The 20,519-nt window shown below is 45.5% G+C and overlaps 1 protein-coding gene across 2 annotated transcripts in view; it reads left to right on the top strand.

Moving 5' to 3' along the window:
• The window catches only part of CLIC5 (chloride intracellular channel 5), a 165,097-nt gene that overhangs the window by 106,430 nt on the left and 38,148 nt on the right, over nucleotides 1-20,519 (top strand). For both annotated transcript variants that reach the window (XM_069563986.1, XM_069563987.1), the window contains exons 2-4: nucleotides 7,450-7,559; nucleotides 11,588-11,713; nucleotides 20,316-20,422. In XM_069563986.1, the coding sequence (XP_069420087.1) occupies nucleotides 7,450-7,559; nucleotides 11,588-11,713; nucleotides 20,316-20,422 (343 nt within the window). The remainder of the gene's footprint in view (nucleotides 1-7,449; nucleotides 7,560-11,587; nucleotides 11,714-20,315; nucleotides 20,423-20,519) is intronic.

The following is a 20,519-nucleotide window of genomic DNA, read 5'->3' as shown; positions in this document are numbered from 1 at the left end:
AAAGTCATCATTTCTCCCTCAGGTTGCTATTTTGTGGGTAAAATTTACTGGGGTTTTAGTGCAAATAAAGGAAGTGGTATAGAGTTGTCATACACGAAGAGAAAAAAAAAAAAGAGCTGATCTCATTTATGAATGATTTTGACGAAGCTGTTAAAGTTATCTAATGTAATTAAAATCTCAGCCCGTGAGTACGTATCTTTTAAACATTCTGGTGGATTAAATGGGAAATGCATATTTAGCTCTTTGGCCGCATTGCCAAGCACAGTGATTGTCTCAGGAGAACTGCTTGTGCAATTGAGCTGACCAATAGTTTCTCTCATAGAACAGTTTTTAGCTGAAAGGCAACCAGCAGACAAACCATGGTTTTTCCAGACATTTCCTGGAAAATGAAGGAAATGAGCTTGTCATTTCAAGACTAACAGCTGGCGGTATCCATTGCCAATAATAAAAGACAAACTTTGAAGAGAAAATGAGAATATTGGAAAATAGGTATTTGCCACTAGGAATTTGACAGCTTCTCCTTGCTTAAAATTTTCTGATGATCTTGGTGGTGATACACTGAATGAGATATTTTGCTATCATATGAGAAAGTGTATGACCATTTGGAAGATTCAAGTCTGTGAAATATTATTTTCAAAATGATGAATTTGTGATATGACAAAACCATTCATGAGTAAAAGATCCATTCAAAGTGCGAGATAGATGGATTTTTTTTCTTTTTAGTCGAATGGAAGAATTTCATTGATAGGGTTTCAAATTCCACCTATCAACCAACTTTTAAGAAACTACCACTTGTTGAGTTTCGGTATGGTATAAAAGAAAAATACTTGCAACTATCTGAAATTATCTGAAAAGGCTATTAAATTACTCCTTCCTTTTCCAACTATGTATCTGGGTAAGGCCAGATTTTTTTCACAGACTCCAAACAAATAGGAAAATACTGAATGCAGAAGCTGACTTCTCTTAAGTCAGTCAAAGATTTTGTAAAACTATAACAATGCCACTCTTCTTACTAAATTTTTTCTAAATATATGGTTTCTTTATATTAAAATATGCTGTTTCTGTTAACATGTAATATATTTGTCATTATTGTTATATTTTGATGAATGAGGAAATAAATATGTTTTAGCTTTAATTATAATACAGTAAATATCGATAGCTATAACCCACATGAACAAAAGCTCTTTCGTATTCCCAACAATCTTAAAAGGCACAAAAGGATTCTGAAACCAAAAGAGTTGGAAAACGGCTGTCTTAAGCTGATAATTTTCCATTAGCTGCTTGATTTTAGAAAATTGCTGAAAGTTATGAGTGCAAAGATTGAGACTTAAGGTCACAGGGTGAATCAGAGGCAGAGGTGGGTCTAGTACCATAGTCTTCTGCTATAATGCCTTCAGCAACCCAAGTTTCTTTCTCAGGATGCTCTTTCGAGGGCCAACACCAAAATTTTGAGATACTCAAGTCATAAAAATGGAGCAATGTCATCCTTCCCTCCACATGCATGCTTTCTAACAGGAACTCAGTTTTAGGTACCTGGGCTTGTTGCCGCTGAAGGCAATGTAAATAAAACATTAGCCAAGCTTACCATATAGCATGAGAGACTACGTCATAGCATATAATATGACTTAGTTGGCACACAACATATAATGTATAATCATACAACCTATATTATTGCATCCTGCCATTACTATTATATGTACTATTACATAGTGTATAATGGTTTATGTTTTTAAAAAATATTTATTTTTATTTGTTTGCACTGGGTCTTGGTTGCGGCACGCTTCTGTCTTCTTTACGGCATGCAGGATCTTTAGTTGTGCAATGTGGGATCTAGTTCCCTGATCAGGGATTGAACCCAGGCCTCCTGCATTAACAGTGCTGAGTCTTAGCCACTGGGGTACAAAGTTTATGTGTTTATGTGTTATTACAGCTTAGATGATATAGAATGTGTTAATAATATAGTATAATATAGCAAAGTATAGTATCGCATATACATGTTCTAGTAAATAAATTTACTATACCTAGGGAAGAGACTGGAGAAGGCAATGGCACCCCACTCCAGTACTCTCGCCTGGAAAATCCCATGGACGGAGGAGCCTGGTGGGCTGCAGTCCATGGGGTCGCGAAGAGTCGGACACGACTGAGCGACTTCACTTTGACTTTTCACTTTCATGCATTGGAGAAGGAAATGGCAACCCACTCCAGCGTTCTTGCCTGGAGAATCCTAGGGATGGGGGAACCTGGTGGGCTGCCGTCTATGGGGTCGCACAGAGTCAGACATGACCAAAGCGACTTAGCAGCAGCAGCAGGGAAGAGACAGTACTTTGGGGTCAGAGCTGGCTGGCAGTTGCATGCACATGAGGCCCGTGAAAAAGTGGAATGATGAACTTGGGGAGTTTGCCAGCCGCTGTACATCATTCTCCTTTGACCCCACTGTTGGCATTCGTTTCCTAGTGCTGCCAAAATAAATGACCATAAACTGGGCGGCTTATAACAACAGAAATGTATTCTCTCACAGTTCTGGAGGCTGGCAGTTTGCAATCAAGTTGGCAGCAGGGCCATGCTCTCTCTGAAATCTCTAGAGAAGACCTTGCCCTAATCTCCTCCAGCTTCTGGGGTCTGCTGACCATCTTTGGTGTCCTTGGTTTGCCGATATATCCATCCAATCTCTGCCTCCGTCTCAATACGACATTTTTGTCTGTGCACAAATGTTTAGGGCCCACTTGAATCCAACATGACCTCATCTTGACTCAATTTTATCTGTAAAATTTTGCTTCCAATAAGATCACACTCACCAGTTCTGCGTGGACATGAATTTGGGAGGGAATGTTATTCAACCCAGTTCACCATGTCTTTGACTATCCCAGGTCCCATTGCTCAGAGCCTCTTTGGACCACAGTCCATCTGGATTTTTCCTCCTACCTTCCAAGGCCTGGGGTCCCCCTGAGTCCCCCGAAGTTCTTGGTTGATATTTCAAGTGACTGCCACAAGCATACCACATTTAACCCATGAGTTTATCAAATGGTTTATATGGGGCACAGGACTGGTTAGTTGGGAAGGAGGAAAAGAGGAAAATGAACAACTCAATACTAAAGAAATAATAACCCAATTAAAATACGGGCTAAGGACTTGAATAGATGTTTTTCCAAAGAAGACATGCAAACATCCAACAAAAAAAGAATTCTCAATATCAGTAATTATGAGAGGAATGCAAATCAAAACCACAATGAGATCTCACCTCAGGAAAGCTATTCTAGAAAAAACAAATGACAAGTCTTGGCCAGAATGAAATTAGCACCCTCACACACTGTTGGTGAAAATACTAAGTGGAGCAGTGACTATGGAAAATAGTGTCGTGGATCCTCAAAAAAATAAAAAATAGAACTACCATATAACCCAGTAATCCGACTTCTGGGGAGTCAGCTAAAATAACAAATCAGAATCTGAAAGAGATATTAGCACTCCTGTGTTCATTATGACTGTATGTCCTAAGTTGCTTCAATTGTGTCCAACTATTTGTGGCCCTATGGATAGTAGTCCGCCAGGCTTCTCTGTCCATGGGTTTCTCCAGGCAAGAATACTGGAGTGGGTTGCCATACCCTCCTCCAGGGGATCTTCCTGACCTAGGACTCAAACCCATGTCTCTTATATCTTTTGCATTGGCGGGGGGTTCTTTACCACTAGCACTACCTGGAAGCCCTGTGTTCATTATAGCACTATTTAAATAGCTGAGATATGAAAACGGCCAAATGTTCATTGATAGATGAGTGGATTAAAAACTGATGTATACACACAGTGGAATATTATGCAGACTTAAAAAAGAAGGAAATTCTAAAATATGTAACAACATGGATGAATCTCAAGGACATGACAGTGAAAGAATTAGACTGATCACAGAAAGACAAATACCGCATGATCCCACTTATATGAAGTAACTAAAATAGCGACTGAACTGAACTGAAAAATAGCGAAAGTCATAATATCAAAAAGTGGAAAGGTGGTTGTCAGGGGCAAAGAGAGGGGAAAGTGGGGAGTTCCTAATACAGAAATATAGTTTCATTTGAGCAAAGTGAGTAAGCGCTGGAGAGCCGACAATACTGCCTTGGACAGTGAAACATGTCTTAAGAGGGTAGATCTCATGTTAATTGTTCCCAGCACAAGAAAACGGAAGGGAAGGGACTGTGAAACTGCAAGAGAGATGCAGAGACAGTAAGACAGACCCCTGGTGTCGTGTTTCTCTTGGCCTTTTGGCAATTTTTGTTTGCCACATCTAGAATCCTAACAAGACAAGAGTGGACATGGGGAACGGTGACTGCCACCAGCCTCTACAGCCCACAGAGCTGTGGCATATGGGCTGCAGTCTGGGAAGCATCCAGACATCCCCAGCGCCCTCACCTCCTGCTCCATGACTTTGGGTGACCGTGCTACCTGTCTGGGCTGGGTCCGCAGGATGGAGTCTGTGCATGGCAGTTAAGAACTCTGGGTCTGGAACCAGATTGCCTGAGTTCATCCTAGGGGCTCTCAGGCCAGTGATGTCCCCTCTCTGTAATTTACCCTCAGCTCCCACGTCTGTAAAAGGATGACACTATCTCACTACCCAGGTTTCACATGAGGAATAAATGCATTAATAATGTTATGTAAAGCAGCAGTTGCCTGGCAGTCTAGTGGTTAAGACTCTGTGCCTCCAATCCAGGGGCTTCAGGTTCAATCCCTGGTTGGGGAACTAATCCCACATGCCAGGTGATGTGACCAAAAATAAATAAGTAAGAATAAAAGATTTGAATTGAACAGAGAGCTTGTTATTCATGATAATGCAATTAAATAAAAAGCAGTATATGGAAAGCACTTAGAACAATGCCTGACAATATTGATATTCATTGGTATTATTAACATTATTATATGAATTTTGGGCCCAGCTAATAAGAATGCCAATATTTCTGTAGTTCCTACTTCGAGTATGTTATGAGTATCCCCACTCCCACCCTCACCACCAGAGGTAAAGACAGATAAGAGTGTGTGGCTTCTGTTTTTGAATTCTCGGCTTGTCACTTACATCATAACCGACCCTGGGAAAAATTCCTTTGTCAGGATGTATTAAGGGACCAAGAACCTGTCAAAAGGGTGCTTCTTGAGAAAGATACTTTTAGGAACTGATGTCATCAACCCAAGTTTTGCACCAGTCATTATTAAATCCATAGTTGCCTGTCTGAGTGTGGCTTTATCGGTAACGTTAGCCCTGTGGTCAGGGTGGCGCCTGCCCTATGCCCTCCGCCTTTCTGATTTTCTATAACCAAGCCTGTGGTGTCTGAAACTCAGAGTGGATCTGTTTCCAGCACCAAGGAAAGTGAGAACTGAATAAGGATGGAGTTCCAGGTAGAGTTAAGAGAAAGGTGAAATAACTGTAATTTCATAGCAATTACCTACAAGCAACACCAGCAAAGGCACCAGTTTTCCATTATAAACCTGAATCTCTGCTGGGAGTGATGGGCCAGGTAGAAATAAGCACACACTGAGGCTCTCCTGTATGAAAGAAGACATCCACACCCCTCCCCACCCCAAGCCCACAGCAAAAAAAGTTGCAGGGGGAAAATAATGTGCTGAGCTTGGAGGGCAATTTTTTCTCCTTCTCTTTCAAAAAAAGGAAGAAAGAAAAGAAGTCTTAGTAAGCGCCCATTACAGGATGTTGGTGGGATTGTTGTCAGCTTTTCAAGCCACACTATGGGCCTTTTCTCCAGGGATCCTCCTTGTGATTGGAGCCTGGTCCTGATGAGGCCACAGTTGCCAGGGTAGCCAAGGGCAAACTAGAGTGAGTGGGTGGGAATTCCCTGGCGGTCAAGAAGTTAAGGCTGAGCTTCCACTGCAGGAGGCACAGGTTCGATCCCCGGTCAGGGAACTAAGATCCCACATGCCTTGAGGCCAGTACAAACAAAGACATTTGCAAAACAAAAAAACCACCTTAAAACAGCAACAACAAAAACTAGAGTGATTGGGTGATTTCTCCCTCCAAGTACCATTTCGGGGCCAGTAAACCAGGCTCCTTTGTCCATGGAATTCTCCAGGCAAGAATACTGGAGTGGGTTGCCATTTCCTTCTCCAGGGGATCGTCTCAACCCAGGAATTGAACCCGGGTCTCCTGCATTGCAGGTGGATTTTTTACCATCTGCGCCACCAGAGAAGCCTCAGAGTTAGTAGGTGATTTCTCCCTCCAGGTACCATTTTGGAGCCAATAAACCACTCAGTGGAAATAAATCACACAGAAATCAGTTCTTCAACCTTTTTCTTCCTGTGTTTGCTGAAAATATACTCTATAAAATTCACATCTCTGCAGCCCATTCAGAGGTAAAAGTGGACTTGCCTTTCAGAGAAAAAAAATTCTGTTTTGAGGAGGGTACTGAGAAGGGGAAAGTCGGGGAGCAGGAGTGTGCAGGTCCTCAATAATGCCGTGATTATCTGTGTGTACCTGTCTCATGCCCTGGTCCACACCTAGGAGGGTCCTAAGCGCCTGAGTAAATGCTGTTTTGAATCCCCTGTGTACAGTGCTTTGCACATGATCAATATGTATTCACTGTTCGAAAGAATAATTTAACAAATGAATAGGTTATTGACACAAGGTCAAGTAGTAGTCAGAACTAAGTGGGACATTGATTAAAGTCTTGAGCCTGCAGATTAGATAGAAAGAGGTCAAAATCTGAGGATCTGTACTCTTGACATCCTCATGAAGCAAGGACTAAAGGGTAGAGGATAAGCGATAGAGGAATATGCTTTGGTGAGGTTATTGATATAACCGAAGGAAAGCATTTCAGATGGTTAGAACTGTCCTCAGAATGGACTGGTTTGAGAGAGATAAATTGCTGGTGAGCGGAGCTATTCAAGCATAGACAAGATGATTACTCAGGAGTACAGAAGTTGGTCCAGCATTCTTGGTGTCAGATTATGTGATATTAAGGGATTTCCTGGTGGCTCAGATGGTAAAGAATCTGCCTGCATTGTGGAAGACCCGGGTTCAATCCCTGGATCGAGAAGATCCTTCAGAGAAGGGAATGGCAACCCACTCCAGTATTCTTGCCTGGAGAATTCCATGGACAGAGCAGCCTGGCAGGCTACAGTCCAGGTCTCACAGTCAGACACGACTGAGCAACTAACACTTTCACAACACTTCCCTGTGATGTTAAAGGTCTCTTTTTCTCAATGGTTTCAGAAAGTTATGGGTCTGCATAATCACCATGCTGGAAACTCACATTCAGTTCCACAGAGTTTATTGAGCCCTTTCTCTCTGCCAAGCGTCACCCTACATTAGGAAGACAATGATAAATAATAAAAGGCAGCTTTAAAGGAAGGCTGGAGCATGGACTTAGGTCTCCTCAAACTGGTGTCTAACTGTTAGAATCCTATATGCCTTCTTGCTAACGTGCACAAGCCGACTCAGGACTCTTGTGCTTTTCTTTTTAGGCTGGAATCGATGGGGAAAGCATTGGCAACTGTCCCTTCTCTCAGCGTCTCTTTATGATCCTCTGGCTGAAAGGAGTTGTGTTCAATGTCACCACGGTGGATCTGAAAAGGTAAAGGATGGTGCATTCGTGAGCAGTAGGTTTCGCTGTAGGAACAGATGATTGTCCATGAAGGAGGGCGAAAACCTTCTCTCAGTTCCTAGCTGCCTCCTGCTCACACCTCTTGGGCCAGACCCCTAGTTAAAAGGGAGGCTGAGAAAACAAGCATCACCCCTGGGACAGAGCAAGTCCCAATTTGCAAGGAAGAAGGAGGGACTGGGCACTGGGTATCGCGACTGAGTGTCTGGCACAGAGATGGGCATGGACATCTGAAAATCCAGAGTGAGCCATTCCCAATGCCCTCGTCCTGGGGAACCCCAGCCAGACTCCAGGTGTGAGAGGTTGAGTTTCCAAAGAGCTGAGATCCAGACCGTTTCTCCCACTATGTTCCCATCTTTAGAAGTCGTTAGTGTGAAAGCTCTGGATTAGAGACTGGGGTGGAGTGTTACTATATCCTGCTTCTAAAGTGCAGTTTTAATGACTGTTTAAAATTCTGGCATCGTTCACCACCACGAGCCACGTGCTTTCCTTCTTGCTTCTCTCCTCTCTCCTCTGCTTCCCCTTTAAATGGGGACTGGCTCAGACGCATTTTCCCGGTGTTCATCCTCCTCCTCGGTGAGCTTAGCACACTCTCCCTGACACCTTCATGTCAGTTATCCTGCACCTAGACCCCTGCTCTCCTCTTGCTGTTTCCACTTGCATTTTCTGTTATCACTTTAAAATATCTTTTTTGAAACTTGTACCTTCATTTTCCCTTTGAGTTGAGTCCCCACCACAAAAAAAAACACCCTGAATTCCTTTGTTCTTTCATTTTTATGGGCACTGAAGCATTTCCAGCTTCCTCCTCTTGCTGCCCTCATTGTCCATCAGTAGCCAAGCATCCTCTCTCCATGCTGTTTCTTACTTCCGAGCTCTCTCATCTATTCTCAAAGCCCATTTTTGGTCCAGGTCCCACCACTGGTAGTTAGACAGTCTCTTTGTTCTTCAAGCTGGTCTTCTTCCATCCGGGTTCTCTCTGTCTTTCTCTCCTCATCCTTTATATTACCATAAGGATATTCTTCCTAAAACAATCCTTTAGGATATTTTCCCTAAAATAATCCTTTAACCATGTGGAGAGATGGTGCCCAGTTCCCAGGACCAGCCCCATCTCCTGGGAAGCCTCCCCCTCCTACCCCACCACTTTCAGGCACATCTATCCCTCAGCCTCCCCCAGACTCACCCAGCGTCTGTGGTCCCTGCTGCCCAGCTCCATCAATTTGCATCTCACCAGGTTATGATATCTACAGTCCTGATACTTTACAATTAGCCTTGCTTTCCTATAAAAATCACAGAAAGTGTGAGTTTTTTTATTCCTTCTATTCAAGGAAACCTAGACACACAGTTAAATGGCTTGTTTAAGGTGCCCATCTACGGTTGGAGGGGCTATCACCAAAAACCCCATCTCCTCGGTTCAGATACCATGCTCTTCAGGACTCATCAGTTATGAAGTTTGTTTTGTCATTCACGGAAGACCTTGAATCCCTCAAGGGCAGGTTGAGATCATGTTTAAGTTTCTTTGTATCCATCATAGCAGCTCATTCATTCATTCAGGGGCCCAGCTAACCTTTGACAAATGAATGAACACACCCATGCAATACAGTGTCTGCAAGAGCTGACTTTCGTACAGTTGGGACGATTGGCTTCCTTTAGTGGAGAAGAGGAGGTCTTTGGAGTATCATCTGTTGAACATGGACTCGTGTTTGGCTGTGGATCAGCCACCCCAGCATTCCTCAGATCCTTACGAGGCTCTTTCCTTTCTGTTATCACATCTGATCCTGCCAACGCCCTTCAAGTAGGCCAGTCAAGTATCAGGACTCTAGTTTTATAGATAAGGGGACTTTCTTACTGAAAAAAAAAAAAAATATATATATATATATATATGAATTAAGGAACTTTTAAAATGCTTGATCATAGTGAAGTTTAGCAATTCCCAGCAAAACTAATTTCCTATCCTGGCTCCACCATGAGTTGAGTGTCCTTGAACAAGTTACCCTCTCTTTCCAGAGCCTGCTTCCTTATGGGTGCGATGGGCATAGCAGTGGTTGTTTCTGTGTGAGGATCTGGGGAGGCAGGCCATGGACCACTTGCATTCACTCACTGTTGTGCTGGCTGGTAGCAAGAACACCACCTGTGTTGGCTCTTCTTAGCATCATCTTGACCTCCAGTCAGGGAAGGAGGACTGATGTATATTAAATGATCCGTAAGTTAGACTTGGCAGTAGGTACTTAAGTCCTAACTATATAATTTCATAACTGCTGAAGAGAGTCAACAAAGAGATGGGCCCTGCCCTGACCAGCGTCCCTGGGCAACATAAGCTGGGCTCCAGCAGCCGCAGGCAGTACCTCAGAAGGATGCCAGACTCCAGAGGCTTGTTCTGCTGAGTCTTAGGAAGAAAAAAAATCATCCTTAATAATTACGCCAGGGCTTCCCTGGTGGCTCAGATGGTAAAGAATCTGCCTGCAATGCAGGAGACCCAGGTTCAATCCCTGGGTCGGGAAGGTCCCCTGAAGGAAGAAATGGCAACCCACTCCAGTATTCTTGCCTGGAGAATCCCCATGGGCAGAGGAGCCTGGCGGGCTGCAGTCCATGAGGTCACAAAGAGTCAGACATAACTGAGCAACTAACACTCTCATAATTTCCAGATCTTTAAGCCACAGAGAGGTCATTGCTGAAATATAAAATCAGTGTGTATTTTTCCCACCCTGCTGGGAACCCAAGCTTCACTGCCTTGTGCGTGTGTGCGTGCGTGTGTGTGTGTGTGTGTGTGTGTGTGTGTGTGTGTATGCAGGCTCAGTCATGTCTGACTCTTTGTGATCCGCCTAGACTGTAGCCCTCCAGGCTCCTCTATCCGTGGGATTTCCCAGGCAGGAGTTCTGGAGTGGGTTGCCATGTTCTACTCCAGGGGATCTTCCCAACCCAAGGACTGAACCAACATCTCTTGTGTCTCTTACACTGGCAGGTGGATTCCTTACCACTGAGCCACTGGGAAGCCCATCACTGCCTTAGGTGAGCTCTTATGAGCCGCCAGGGAAGCCCTTAGAACACAGGAAGAGAAGGTAAAGAATGGCCTTCCGTTGTCTGAAAGGAGGAACACATATGAAGTAGACACAGGGACTAAGGAAATTAGATTTTAGAAGTGCTTTCAGGGTCAATGTCTGAGGAGTTCCAAGTGCCCCAGAAGGCAGCTGGAGAGTGTGTGTGTTTGGGCATGGACGCGGGAGGGACACCTTAATAGAAATTCCTGTCTTCCCCTCCCAGGCTGATTACGCCAGGAATGTGTTTCATTACAGACTCCTCTTCCCCCTTGTTTACTCTGTTGGTTCCTCTCTCTACTGTTTCCCGCCTCGCCTGCCTCCCACAAGGAGTGTGCATTCTCAGAGAGAGGGTTTGGGGTGACTCTGATGTCGAAGCCCTGCCCCGGGAAGTTTCCGTTGTGCTCCCTCTGTGCTCCGTGTAGTCTTCTCCCTCCACAGGTCCTCCATCCGTCTGCTGGCCCTTCTCCCCCTTCTTTACTCCATCCCCGCTCCCGCCTTGAATAAGGACCCATGTCAAACACAACGTCACTTCCTTCCTCCTGTGCATACCTTGAAGAACACAGAAGATCGTTCTTAGAGAAGCATGACTGAATTCGTGAATATTCAAAGTTCAGGATTCTGCCTAATACATTTTTGTTAAGCGAATAAGTGAAGGACCTTTTGAAAGCAAACCCCAACTTCTGCCCTGGGTATTGGACTCTTGGCTCTAGCTTAGATAGTCACCTGTGATCAGGCTCTGCTTTTTTCACAGTCCATCCTGTCTTGCTCCTATTACTGAATTCTACCAGCTGGATTTCCTGTATCACACCATGTTCATCCAGAACCTCCACCCTTCTCTGCCCTATGTCCCATTCCAAGTCTGTTTTTGCTAACGGGCATATAATGAACGATCCACCCCAGGTCTCCATGTCCATGAAGCGCCCTGGTGTAAGCCACCTCCTGAACCTTGCTCTCTCCTCTCCACAGAAAGCCAGCTGACCTGCACAACCTTGCCCCTGGTACCCATCCACCCTTCCTGACGTTCAACGGGGATGTGAAGACAGACGTCAATAAGATCGAGGAGTTCCTGGAGGAGACTTTGACCCCTGAAAAGTAATGAGCTGCTTCTTTCCAGAGCTAATGATGGGGAGGGTTCCATGTACTTCTCTAGAACCTGGGAGTAGATTTCCGAAAGAGCCTCATTGACTCAGAGCTCAGGACCCTCTTTGCAAAGAGAGAGTCTCGTACGGCCCTCCTCACCCCCAAAGGGCTGTTTGTCTCCAGCCTGCTCCACAAAGCTCAGCCCCCAAGAGCTGATGCCCCCTAAACACGTCCTCTCTCCCAGCCCCTCTGCCTGAGTAGGGGCAGAGGCTCCTTCATGGCAGAACAAGAGCTGAAAGGTCAACGAAGTGAAGTGAAAAGTCAGCCAGGAGAGAGGTAATCCCATGACTTAAAACCACACCAGCGTATGAATAAGATCCACAAATCTGACCCCGTCTGGTCGGAACCCATAATTAAACATGAAAAAAAAAAATGGACTGAAAGCAGTTTGACTTCTGAAAACGAGGTCAGTAAGGGGAGAAACCAGAGCGCTGGTTCTATAGATAAGTTGCTCCTAATGGGAAAGAGGAGAGAAGAGCCCTGAAATCCTAAAAGCTGCTGGAAACTAGACGTGTGCATTGTACCTAGATGGAAGTTAGAGATTCAAACAATCACCTTTAGAAAAAAGAAAAACTAGAGCAATAATAGTATTAATACACACAGAGGAAGACGTGCAGAAACAATCCTGCAGGCTTGTCCCTGAAAAGCTTTAAGCAAAGATGTTGTAGAGTCCATTTTCAGGTTCTTTGGGGGATGTGGGAATATAGGGAGAGCAGAGGATGGAAACTCCTAGAAATCAACTAGGAGGAGCCAGCTGGTGACATTCCAGGTCAGACAGACTAGAGGGCTGGGCTCAGGCAGTGACAGTGAGATGGGAGCAGAGGGGCAGGAAGGATGTTAGAACATACTTAGTAGGTGAAATTCTGGCCAGGAGAATTCCACGGACTGTAAAGTCCATGGGGTCACACAGAGTTGGACATGATTGAGCGATTCTCACTTTAATAGGGGAAATAAGTGGACTGACAAGAAAGATGACCACCTTGCATTGATTTTAAAATTTTATTTTTTACAGATATAGCCCTCACTTGAAACTGAAACTTTCTCTCAGTCGTGTCCTACTCTTTGCGACCCCATGGACTATAGCCCGCCAGGCTCCTCGGTCCATGGGATTCTCCAGGCAAGAACACTGGAGTGGGTAGCCATGCCCTCCTCCAGGGCATCTTCCAGACCCAGGGAGCGGACCTGGGTCTCCTCCACTGTGGTCAGATTCTTTACCATCTGAGCCACCAGAACCAGCAATCCCTGGCTTAGAAGGCTAGTGCCTTATCCATGAGGCCACTGGGGCTGCTATAGCCCTCAGTTGCTGTGCCCTAGAAGGTAGGTACTGTCAATATCCTAATTTTACAGCTGGAGAAGCTGAGGCTTGGAGAGGTTAAGTAACATGCCCAAGGTCACACATCTATCAAATCACTGTTAAATTTTAACTCCTCATTGTGATCTCATTAAGCCTCGACCATTTGCACATCCTTCCTAAAAGTGTTTTCTTTGTCATCCACATTGAGGATCTCCTCTAGTGGACCAGATGGTAAGGAATCTGCCTGCAATGCAGGAGACCTGGGTTCAATCCCTGGGTCAGGAAGATCCCCTGGAGAAGGAAATGACAACCTACTCAGTATTCTTGCCTGGAGAATCCCATGGACAGAGGAGCCTGGCAGGCTACAGTCCATGATATCCCAAAGAGCTGGACATGACTGAGTGACTTAACACTTTCAACCACTGTGATCTAATTAAGCCTCAACCATTTGTACATTCTTCCTGAAAGTGTATTTTTGGTTATCCCCGTTAGGACAATTTATTTCCATACTGAGCATGGAAAGCTGCCTCAAGTCCAAATGTCTTGAAAAAGAAACGGATTGATTAAATCAGCCCGTCAGCCCCACCTGGAACACCCAGCTTAGCCACACACATCTCTGAATGGGACACCAGCCAGCCACTGTGCTGAAAGGACCCCCAAAGGGTTCAGGTTCCATCTTCCATCCCTTGGGACTTAACTTCATGGCTGGTGCTGGTTTGAAATGCAACAACAGAAAATAAATGCTGTTTTCGATAACTACATAGTTTTGACTTTGCCCGGGAGACCCAGAGGGGAATGTCCACCATGAAGTTAGCATTTTCCCTTCTAGAAGTAACACCTGCTCTTAGGAGTGCCTGCTTCCGTCAAGGCCAGTAGAGAATGGGGAATTGGAACGGTTCAGAGGATGGATAGCCAGCCCAGTGGAAGGAAGTGTGCGGGGCCCGGCTGAGTCTGGAGGGCGAGGTCCACTCCTGGCTCTCCAGTCATGCCCTGTGACCCCTCCCTCTCAGTGTCCATTCTATCCCCTAGGAAAGGATGACCCTCACGCCCATCTTAGCCAGGCTCCCTCCACCCCTATCCAGCCGTGCCTTTGGAGGGGCTCCCCAGTCTACATCCCCAACAGGACCAAGGGGGCCCATGAGACCACACGAGAATCACATGCCTGTGTGTACAGGCAGATTCTTCCAGAGGAGGGCCATCATCAGATTCATCACCGTATCATCAGCTACTGGAAATTTTCCATGGTCCAAATCAGGCTAAGCAGTGCAGGACACAGACGCTGCCTCCTCCCTTTCCTCTCCACCTGTCCTGAGCTCTGCTTCATCTGGTCCAGGTGCCCCCCAACTGCAGTGTATGGAGAAGCTTTTTACTAAGTCCCTTCCTGACATATCAGAGACCCTATAATCCACCAAGCCTGAGCAGCAGAGTCTCAAAACTGTTAAAATGCACAGCTCTGGAAGGCTACCAAGGTGGGGCCCTAGGGGTGAGACCATCAACCATCGTGGAGCCCCCCAGAGTGTCCCTTAGGTGCCTTTGAGTGGGTCAGACTGGGGCAGGTGCCTTAATTACTGCCCAGAAATGTCAGCAAGCTAGTCGTTCAGCCTCACAAGGAGAGAACGGCTGTTCGGCCTGCAGCAAAGTCACCCGCCTCAGCTGCCTTCCCACTGCCTCTAACTGGGAGGTCGGTTGGGCGGCCCGTGTCCCAAGGCCCTGGAGGAGGGTAGTCTGGCCTTCTGGTTCTCTGGGGGGCAGCAAACCCCCCTTTTCTGTTCCGCAAACGCAGGTCGGCATGTGTTTCTCATCACACCACTGTTTGTTAAAGCTGCCAGAGAGCCAAGAAATTGTGGGAGCCTTTTTCCCCTTAGTTTTATGTTTGAAAAAAAAGAGAAAAAACCACATACAAACACTCCAACAATCTTTTTAAAAGATTACATTTGGTCCCACAAAGCATTTGGTGTCAAAATGAGGAATCCAGGAGGTCTCAAGTAGTTTCTAAATGAGACTCGCTTCCATCTGCCTGGTTAGACTGACCCAGTTAATGCTCCACAGGGAAGCGTCGGGATTATAGTTGACGCGCTGGCCTTTGCCTTTCATCCTGGTAGAATGGCCCGAGTTAACGGGATCCTTAAGGGAGAGTCAGGACGCCAGAGTCCGGCCACCCTTCTACACGGTGCTTGTTGTATGACCCTGGGCGAGCCTCGCCCCCTCTCAGACCTTCCCCATTCCTTCATCTCTGAAGATGCCTTTCAGCAGAAGTTCTGTGATTCCATGAGTTTTTCACAGCACTTTCCTGGAGCTGGTTGTTGTTTGAAACAAACAGAGGTAAAAATTCAGGAGCGTGAACTAGTGGACTGGTTACATGTCTTGTCCTTTAGTCAGTCAGCTATCACGCAAATATTAACAGGGCTCAGAGCCACAGTGGAACACACTTTGAGTTCATTCTTTTAAGACATGTCTACGGATATTCCACAGTAGTAATAATCACGAAGGTTCTTGTTGGTTCTTTGGGAGGTGGAGCAGCCTCAGTACCAAGGGTGGGATGGCATAGTGGTTGAAAGTACAGTAGGTTCCCTACATATGAATGAGTTGCTTTCTGAGAGTGTTCTGCACAAGTCCAGTTTGTTCGTAAGTCGGACAAAGTTAGCCTAGGAATGAAACCGACACAACTGGCAACATAGTACTGTACTGTAGAAAGCCTGCTGCTGCTGCTGAGTCACTCAGTCGTGTCCGACTCTGTGCGACCGCAGAGACGGCAGCCCACCAGGCTCCCCTGTCCCTGAGGATTCTCCAGGCAAGAACACTGGAGTGGGCTGCCATTTCCTTCTCCAATGCATGAAAGTGAGAAGTGAAAGGGATGTTGCTCAGTCGTGTCCAACTCTTCACAACCCCATGGACTGCAGCCTACCAGGCTCCTCCGTCCATAGGATTTTCCAGGCAAGAGTACTGGAGTGGGGTGCCATTGTCTTCTCCGTAGAAGGTCTATAATGCTTTATACACAAATAATGCTTAAAAAAAATACAAAATAATAAAACATCTTTATTCTTACAATACAGGACCTTGAAAAGTACAGTAGTACGATACAACAGCTGGCACTCGCTAGCAGTACCAGCTATATCACTGCTGCTTTTATGCTTACTTCCAGACATTCTGGGCTTTAAATAAAGATACTCTCCTCTATACACTGCTGTAGAGTAAAGTAACAAAAGCACAACCACTTATAGAGGACGCATGCACATGACTGTTTGTGCCGGACGTGTGAACTAATTTCAGTTCAGTTCAGTCACTCAGGCCTGTTGGCCTCTTTGCAACCCCATGGACTGCAGCATGCCAGGCCTCCCTGTCCAACATCAACTCCCGGAGTTTACCCAAACTCATGTCCATTTAGTTGGAGATGCCATCCATCCATCTCATCCTCTGTTGTCCCCTTCTCCTCCTGCCTTCAATCTTTCCCAGCATCAGGGTCCTTTCAAAATGAGTCAGAGCATTGCATCAGGTAGCCAAAGTATTGGACTTTCAGCTTCAACATCAGTCTTTCCAATGAACACTCAGGATTGATCTCCTTTAAGGATGGGCTTGGAGAAGGCAATGGCAACCCACTCCAGTATTCTTGCCTGGAGAATCCCATGGACGGAGGAGCCTGGTAGGCTACAGTCCATGGGGTCGCTAAGAGTCGGACATGACTGACGCAACTTAGCAAGCAAGCAAGCAAGGGTGGACTGGTTGGATCTCCTTGCAGTCCAAGGGACTCTTAATTCTCCAACACCACAGTTCAAAAGCATCAGTTCTTTGGTGCTCAGCTTTCTTTATAGTCCAACTCTCACATCCATACATGACTACTGGAAAAACCAGACAGAACCTTAACTAGACGGACCTTTGTTGGCAAAGTAATGTCTCTGCTTTTCAATATGGTGGCTAGGTTGGCCATAACTTTCCTTCCAAGGAGTAAGCGTCTTTTAATTTCATGGCTGTGAACTAACTTACATGATTGGATATGTGAACACAATTTTGCATCTTTGAAAGTTTGCAACTGGCAGGTTCGTATGTAGGGGGCTTACTGTATGAACTTTGAAGTCAGGGAGAGAGGGGACATCCTTCCACTTTTCAGCTCATTAGGAAATGCAAGGTCAACACTCAGGCTGCCTGGAGAGGCCCTGCAATCAGCAGAGGTCACCATGAGGATGGGATGACTGTCTTCTCTTTTTCTCCAGTGTATCCCCAATGCCAGGGACAGGGCCTAACCCCTAGCATGACTGCATGTTGGTTTAGTTGCATGCTGTTCTTTTGTTCGGGGGCATGGTGGCCTATGGCGAGTCAGTGAGACGTCAGTTGGAACTCTCAGCCAATCAGAGCATTTCCATCTGCAATCATATCTTTTCTTTTGCCACTATTTATAAAAAAAAGAAAATTGTTTTGATGAATGGCCAACTGTTTCGCTTCCCAGAATGAAGCTTAAGTGTGTATCTGAAATGCATGCATTGGAAATAAGATATCTTAAAAACAGAGTGGAGAGAAATTTCCATGAGTGAGGTTGCCCAACCTTTCTGGAAAAAATACTGGAGTGGGCTGCCATTTCCTTCTCCAGGGAATTCTTCCTGACCCAGGGATTGAACCTCAGTCTCCTGCACTGGCAGGTGGATTCTTTACCAGCTGAGCCACCAGGGGAGCCAAAAGCAGCCATTGACAATATATACATAAATGGATGTGGCTGTGTTTTATTTGTGAATGCTGAAATTGGAGTTTCTTATTATTTTCACACATCACAAAATAATATCCTTCTTTCGATTTTTTTCCAATCATTTAAAAGTATATAAACTATTTTTAGCTCCTGGGAGCCACATAAACAAATGTTGGGCTGGATTTGGCCCGCAGGCCATGGTTGGCTCACCCCTGAGTTAGAGAGATTGCCCGTCTCTCTGACTGTCACCAGATCACACCACAGTCTTATTTCAAAGATGTTTCTATAGATAAAGCACTATTTGTTAGCCTTTTAGAGAAACAAAAGGTACCCTGGAACCCACTCATCTGCATATTTAAAATACAGTGTAAATATGGAGCTAAAATAAAAGCACTTAACATCCTGAACAGTAGTTGCCCCGAGTCTAGTTACCAAAATCTGTGAGGTTAATATTTGAAGACACGTTTCCTACCAGGACAACCTTCAAGTGGGACATTATGCTATACAGTCGAATCTCAATGACTCACACTATTTAGAACACAGGGTGGAACTAGCATAGTCTCCCTGGACGCATGGTCCTCTGTCACCCGACCTGGATTCGGTACCGCCCACTCATGTTTGGCCCACCCTGATCGTGAAGAAATGGTTGGATGAGTGGAAGTCTGATCAAACGATGGCAGAAAAAAAAAAAAAACCCAACAGACCCAAATATAAAATGCGTTATCTGGTCCCTTCTGTTTTTATTATTTATCTGGCAAAAACAAGGAGTACTTTATATGTATTGATAATAATTTAAGACACTCAGTTTTAACAGCACGTCAGATTCTATGTGGGAAAGCCAAAATAGGGACGGATGATTCTAAATTCCCTCATCTTGGAAGGTTCCCTAGCATCTTGTAGGGACAATCGCTTTGTGTCCGCAGTCAGAGCAGATGAATTGACAATTCCCAGTGTATTCGGGGAGATATGTGTGCAGAACCTGCGCAGAGCGCCCCCTGGTGGCTGACGGCAGTTCCTTCATGGTGCTCAGCCCAGCTCCCGGGAGTGTTTGGTGGCTTGGAGGGTAAACAGCAGAGTAGAGGAGAGGCAACAGGACATGGAACTCGAGAGCTGGGCTTCCAAAGAGAAACTGCCTGGTTGGATTCTTGCCTCTGACGCCTGGTCTCCTGAGCTTAGACAAACTGCTTAGCTTCTCTGCACCTTTTTGTCTCCTGTGGGAAAGAAAGCTAATGACAATAACAGTGGAATTGTGAGGAGTAAATGACGAATCTGGCAAGGCTTTAGGATGGTGCCTGGTGCAGAGTGGACACTCAGTACAAGGAAGGTTTTACTGATATCAGAGAAGAGGGGAAGTGAGAGGGTCGCTGCTCCAGCGCCCAGAAACCAGGGTCTCATGGCCCCTCCACCATTTATTATCCATGATAATAAATAATGACCCCAAATGGCCTAAATAATAAATGACTTCAAATGGTCATTGAACTTCTCTGGTCTCCAATTGCTTCCCTGTAAAATTAGATGATAATGCCTCATATCTGCCCAAGGGCAGAGGGCTGGACCCAGTGACTTTTGGAAGACTCGTCCAATGGCAGTATCTGAAATTAAACAGCCATTCAACATGGTCCAGGAGTAGGTGGCCCTAGCTAATGGGTCAGTGAAGGAACAACAACAAAAAAAAAACAAAAACAATTACTTGTCAAAGGTGTTTTGCTTCAAGTTATTTAAAACATTAAACCAAAAAAAAAAAAAAAAGGAATTTTGCCTTTTAAACATAAAGTAGCCAAACAGCTGGCAATCCACTCTTCACCCGAAGATCATAAAGGTCCACATACTTAGTGATGATGATGGTCAAGCATCTCCCCCCAGTTCCATCCACCCTTGCCTGGCGGTTCATGTAAAATGTTCATGAAATAATATCTTTTGAAAATTGGAATGGCTTGTTTGGATGGCACCATCGGGGGTCAAAGCCATGGATTCCTCTACAAACAAGTTTGCCTTCTTCGGTCTCACATGCCCCCTCCTCCTACCCCAACTCTGTGTGTCCACTTTTTTTTTTTATGACGACACCAATCATTGGATTTAGGGACCACGCTAAATCAATACTATCTCACCTTGAGACTCTTAAAACTAATTATATCTGCAAAGACTCTATTTCCAAATAAGGTCACCTTCTGAGGTCCTCGGTGGACATGGATTGTAGAGATAACACTCAGCACATTACAGGCTCCACATAGCAAGTAAGCAAGGTCACTGAGTAGGTTTAAATATTTCCCGTGTGCTTCTCCTCTTTCTTGTCCCTAAAAGGCCACCCTTCCTATGGGCCTCTTCACGTACCTCTAACGACTGCCTTGCCCATGGGATAAAATCCAGCCCCCTCACTGGCACTATCGTTGAACTAGGGGTACAAGTGCCCACCCTCCTTATGGATCCTGTTGGGAATCTGTTGGGGATCCTGTTGGGGAAACCTCAAAAGACTCACAGATCTTGCTGGAGACAAGAATGTTGTTCGTCATGAGGTGACTGAAAGAGGCTCTCCCTTAAAGGGCCTCCGCGTTCTCACTCACCTGAGAACATGTCTTGCCTTCCAGGTACCCCAGACTGGCTGCGAAACATCGGGAATCCAACACGGCAGGCATCGACATCTTCGCCAAGTTCTCCGCCTACATCAAAAACACGAAGCAGCAGAGCAACGCTGGTGAGTGGCCCCCTTCCACCCAGGCCCCGAGCCCTGGTGCTGCCCCCTGCCCAGGGCATCTTCAGATACTCAGCAGAGAAGCGCCTGGAACCAGTGC

This window comes from Ovis canadensis, chromosome 20 (assembly GCF_042477335.2).
Source record: "Ovis canadensis isolate MfBH-ARS-UI-01 breed Bighorn chromosome 20, ARS-UI_OviCan_v2, whole genome shotgun sequence".
Lineage (NCBI taxonomy): Eukaryota > Metazoa > Chordata > Mammalia > Artiodactyla > Bovidae > Ovis > Ovis canadensis.
The sequence above is the reverse complement of the archived record's forward strand: the minus strand, read 5'-3'. Positions and strand labels throughout refer to the sequence as shown.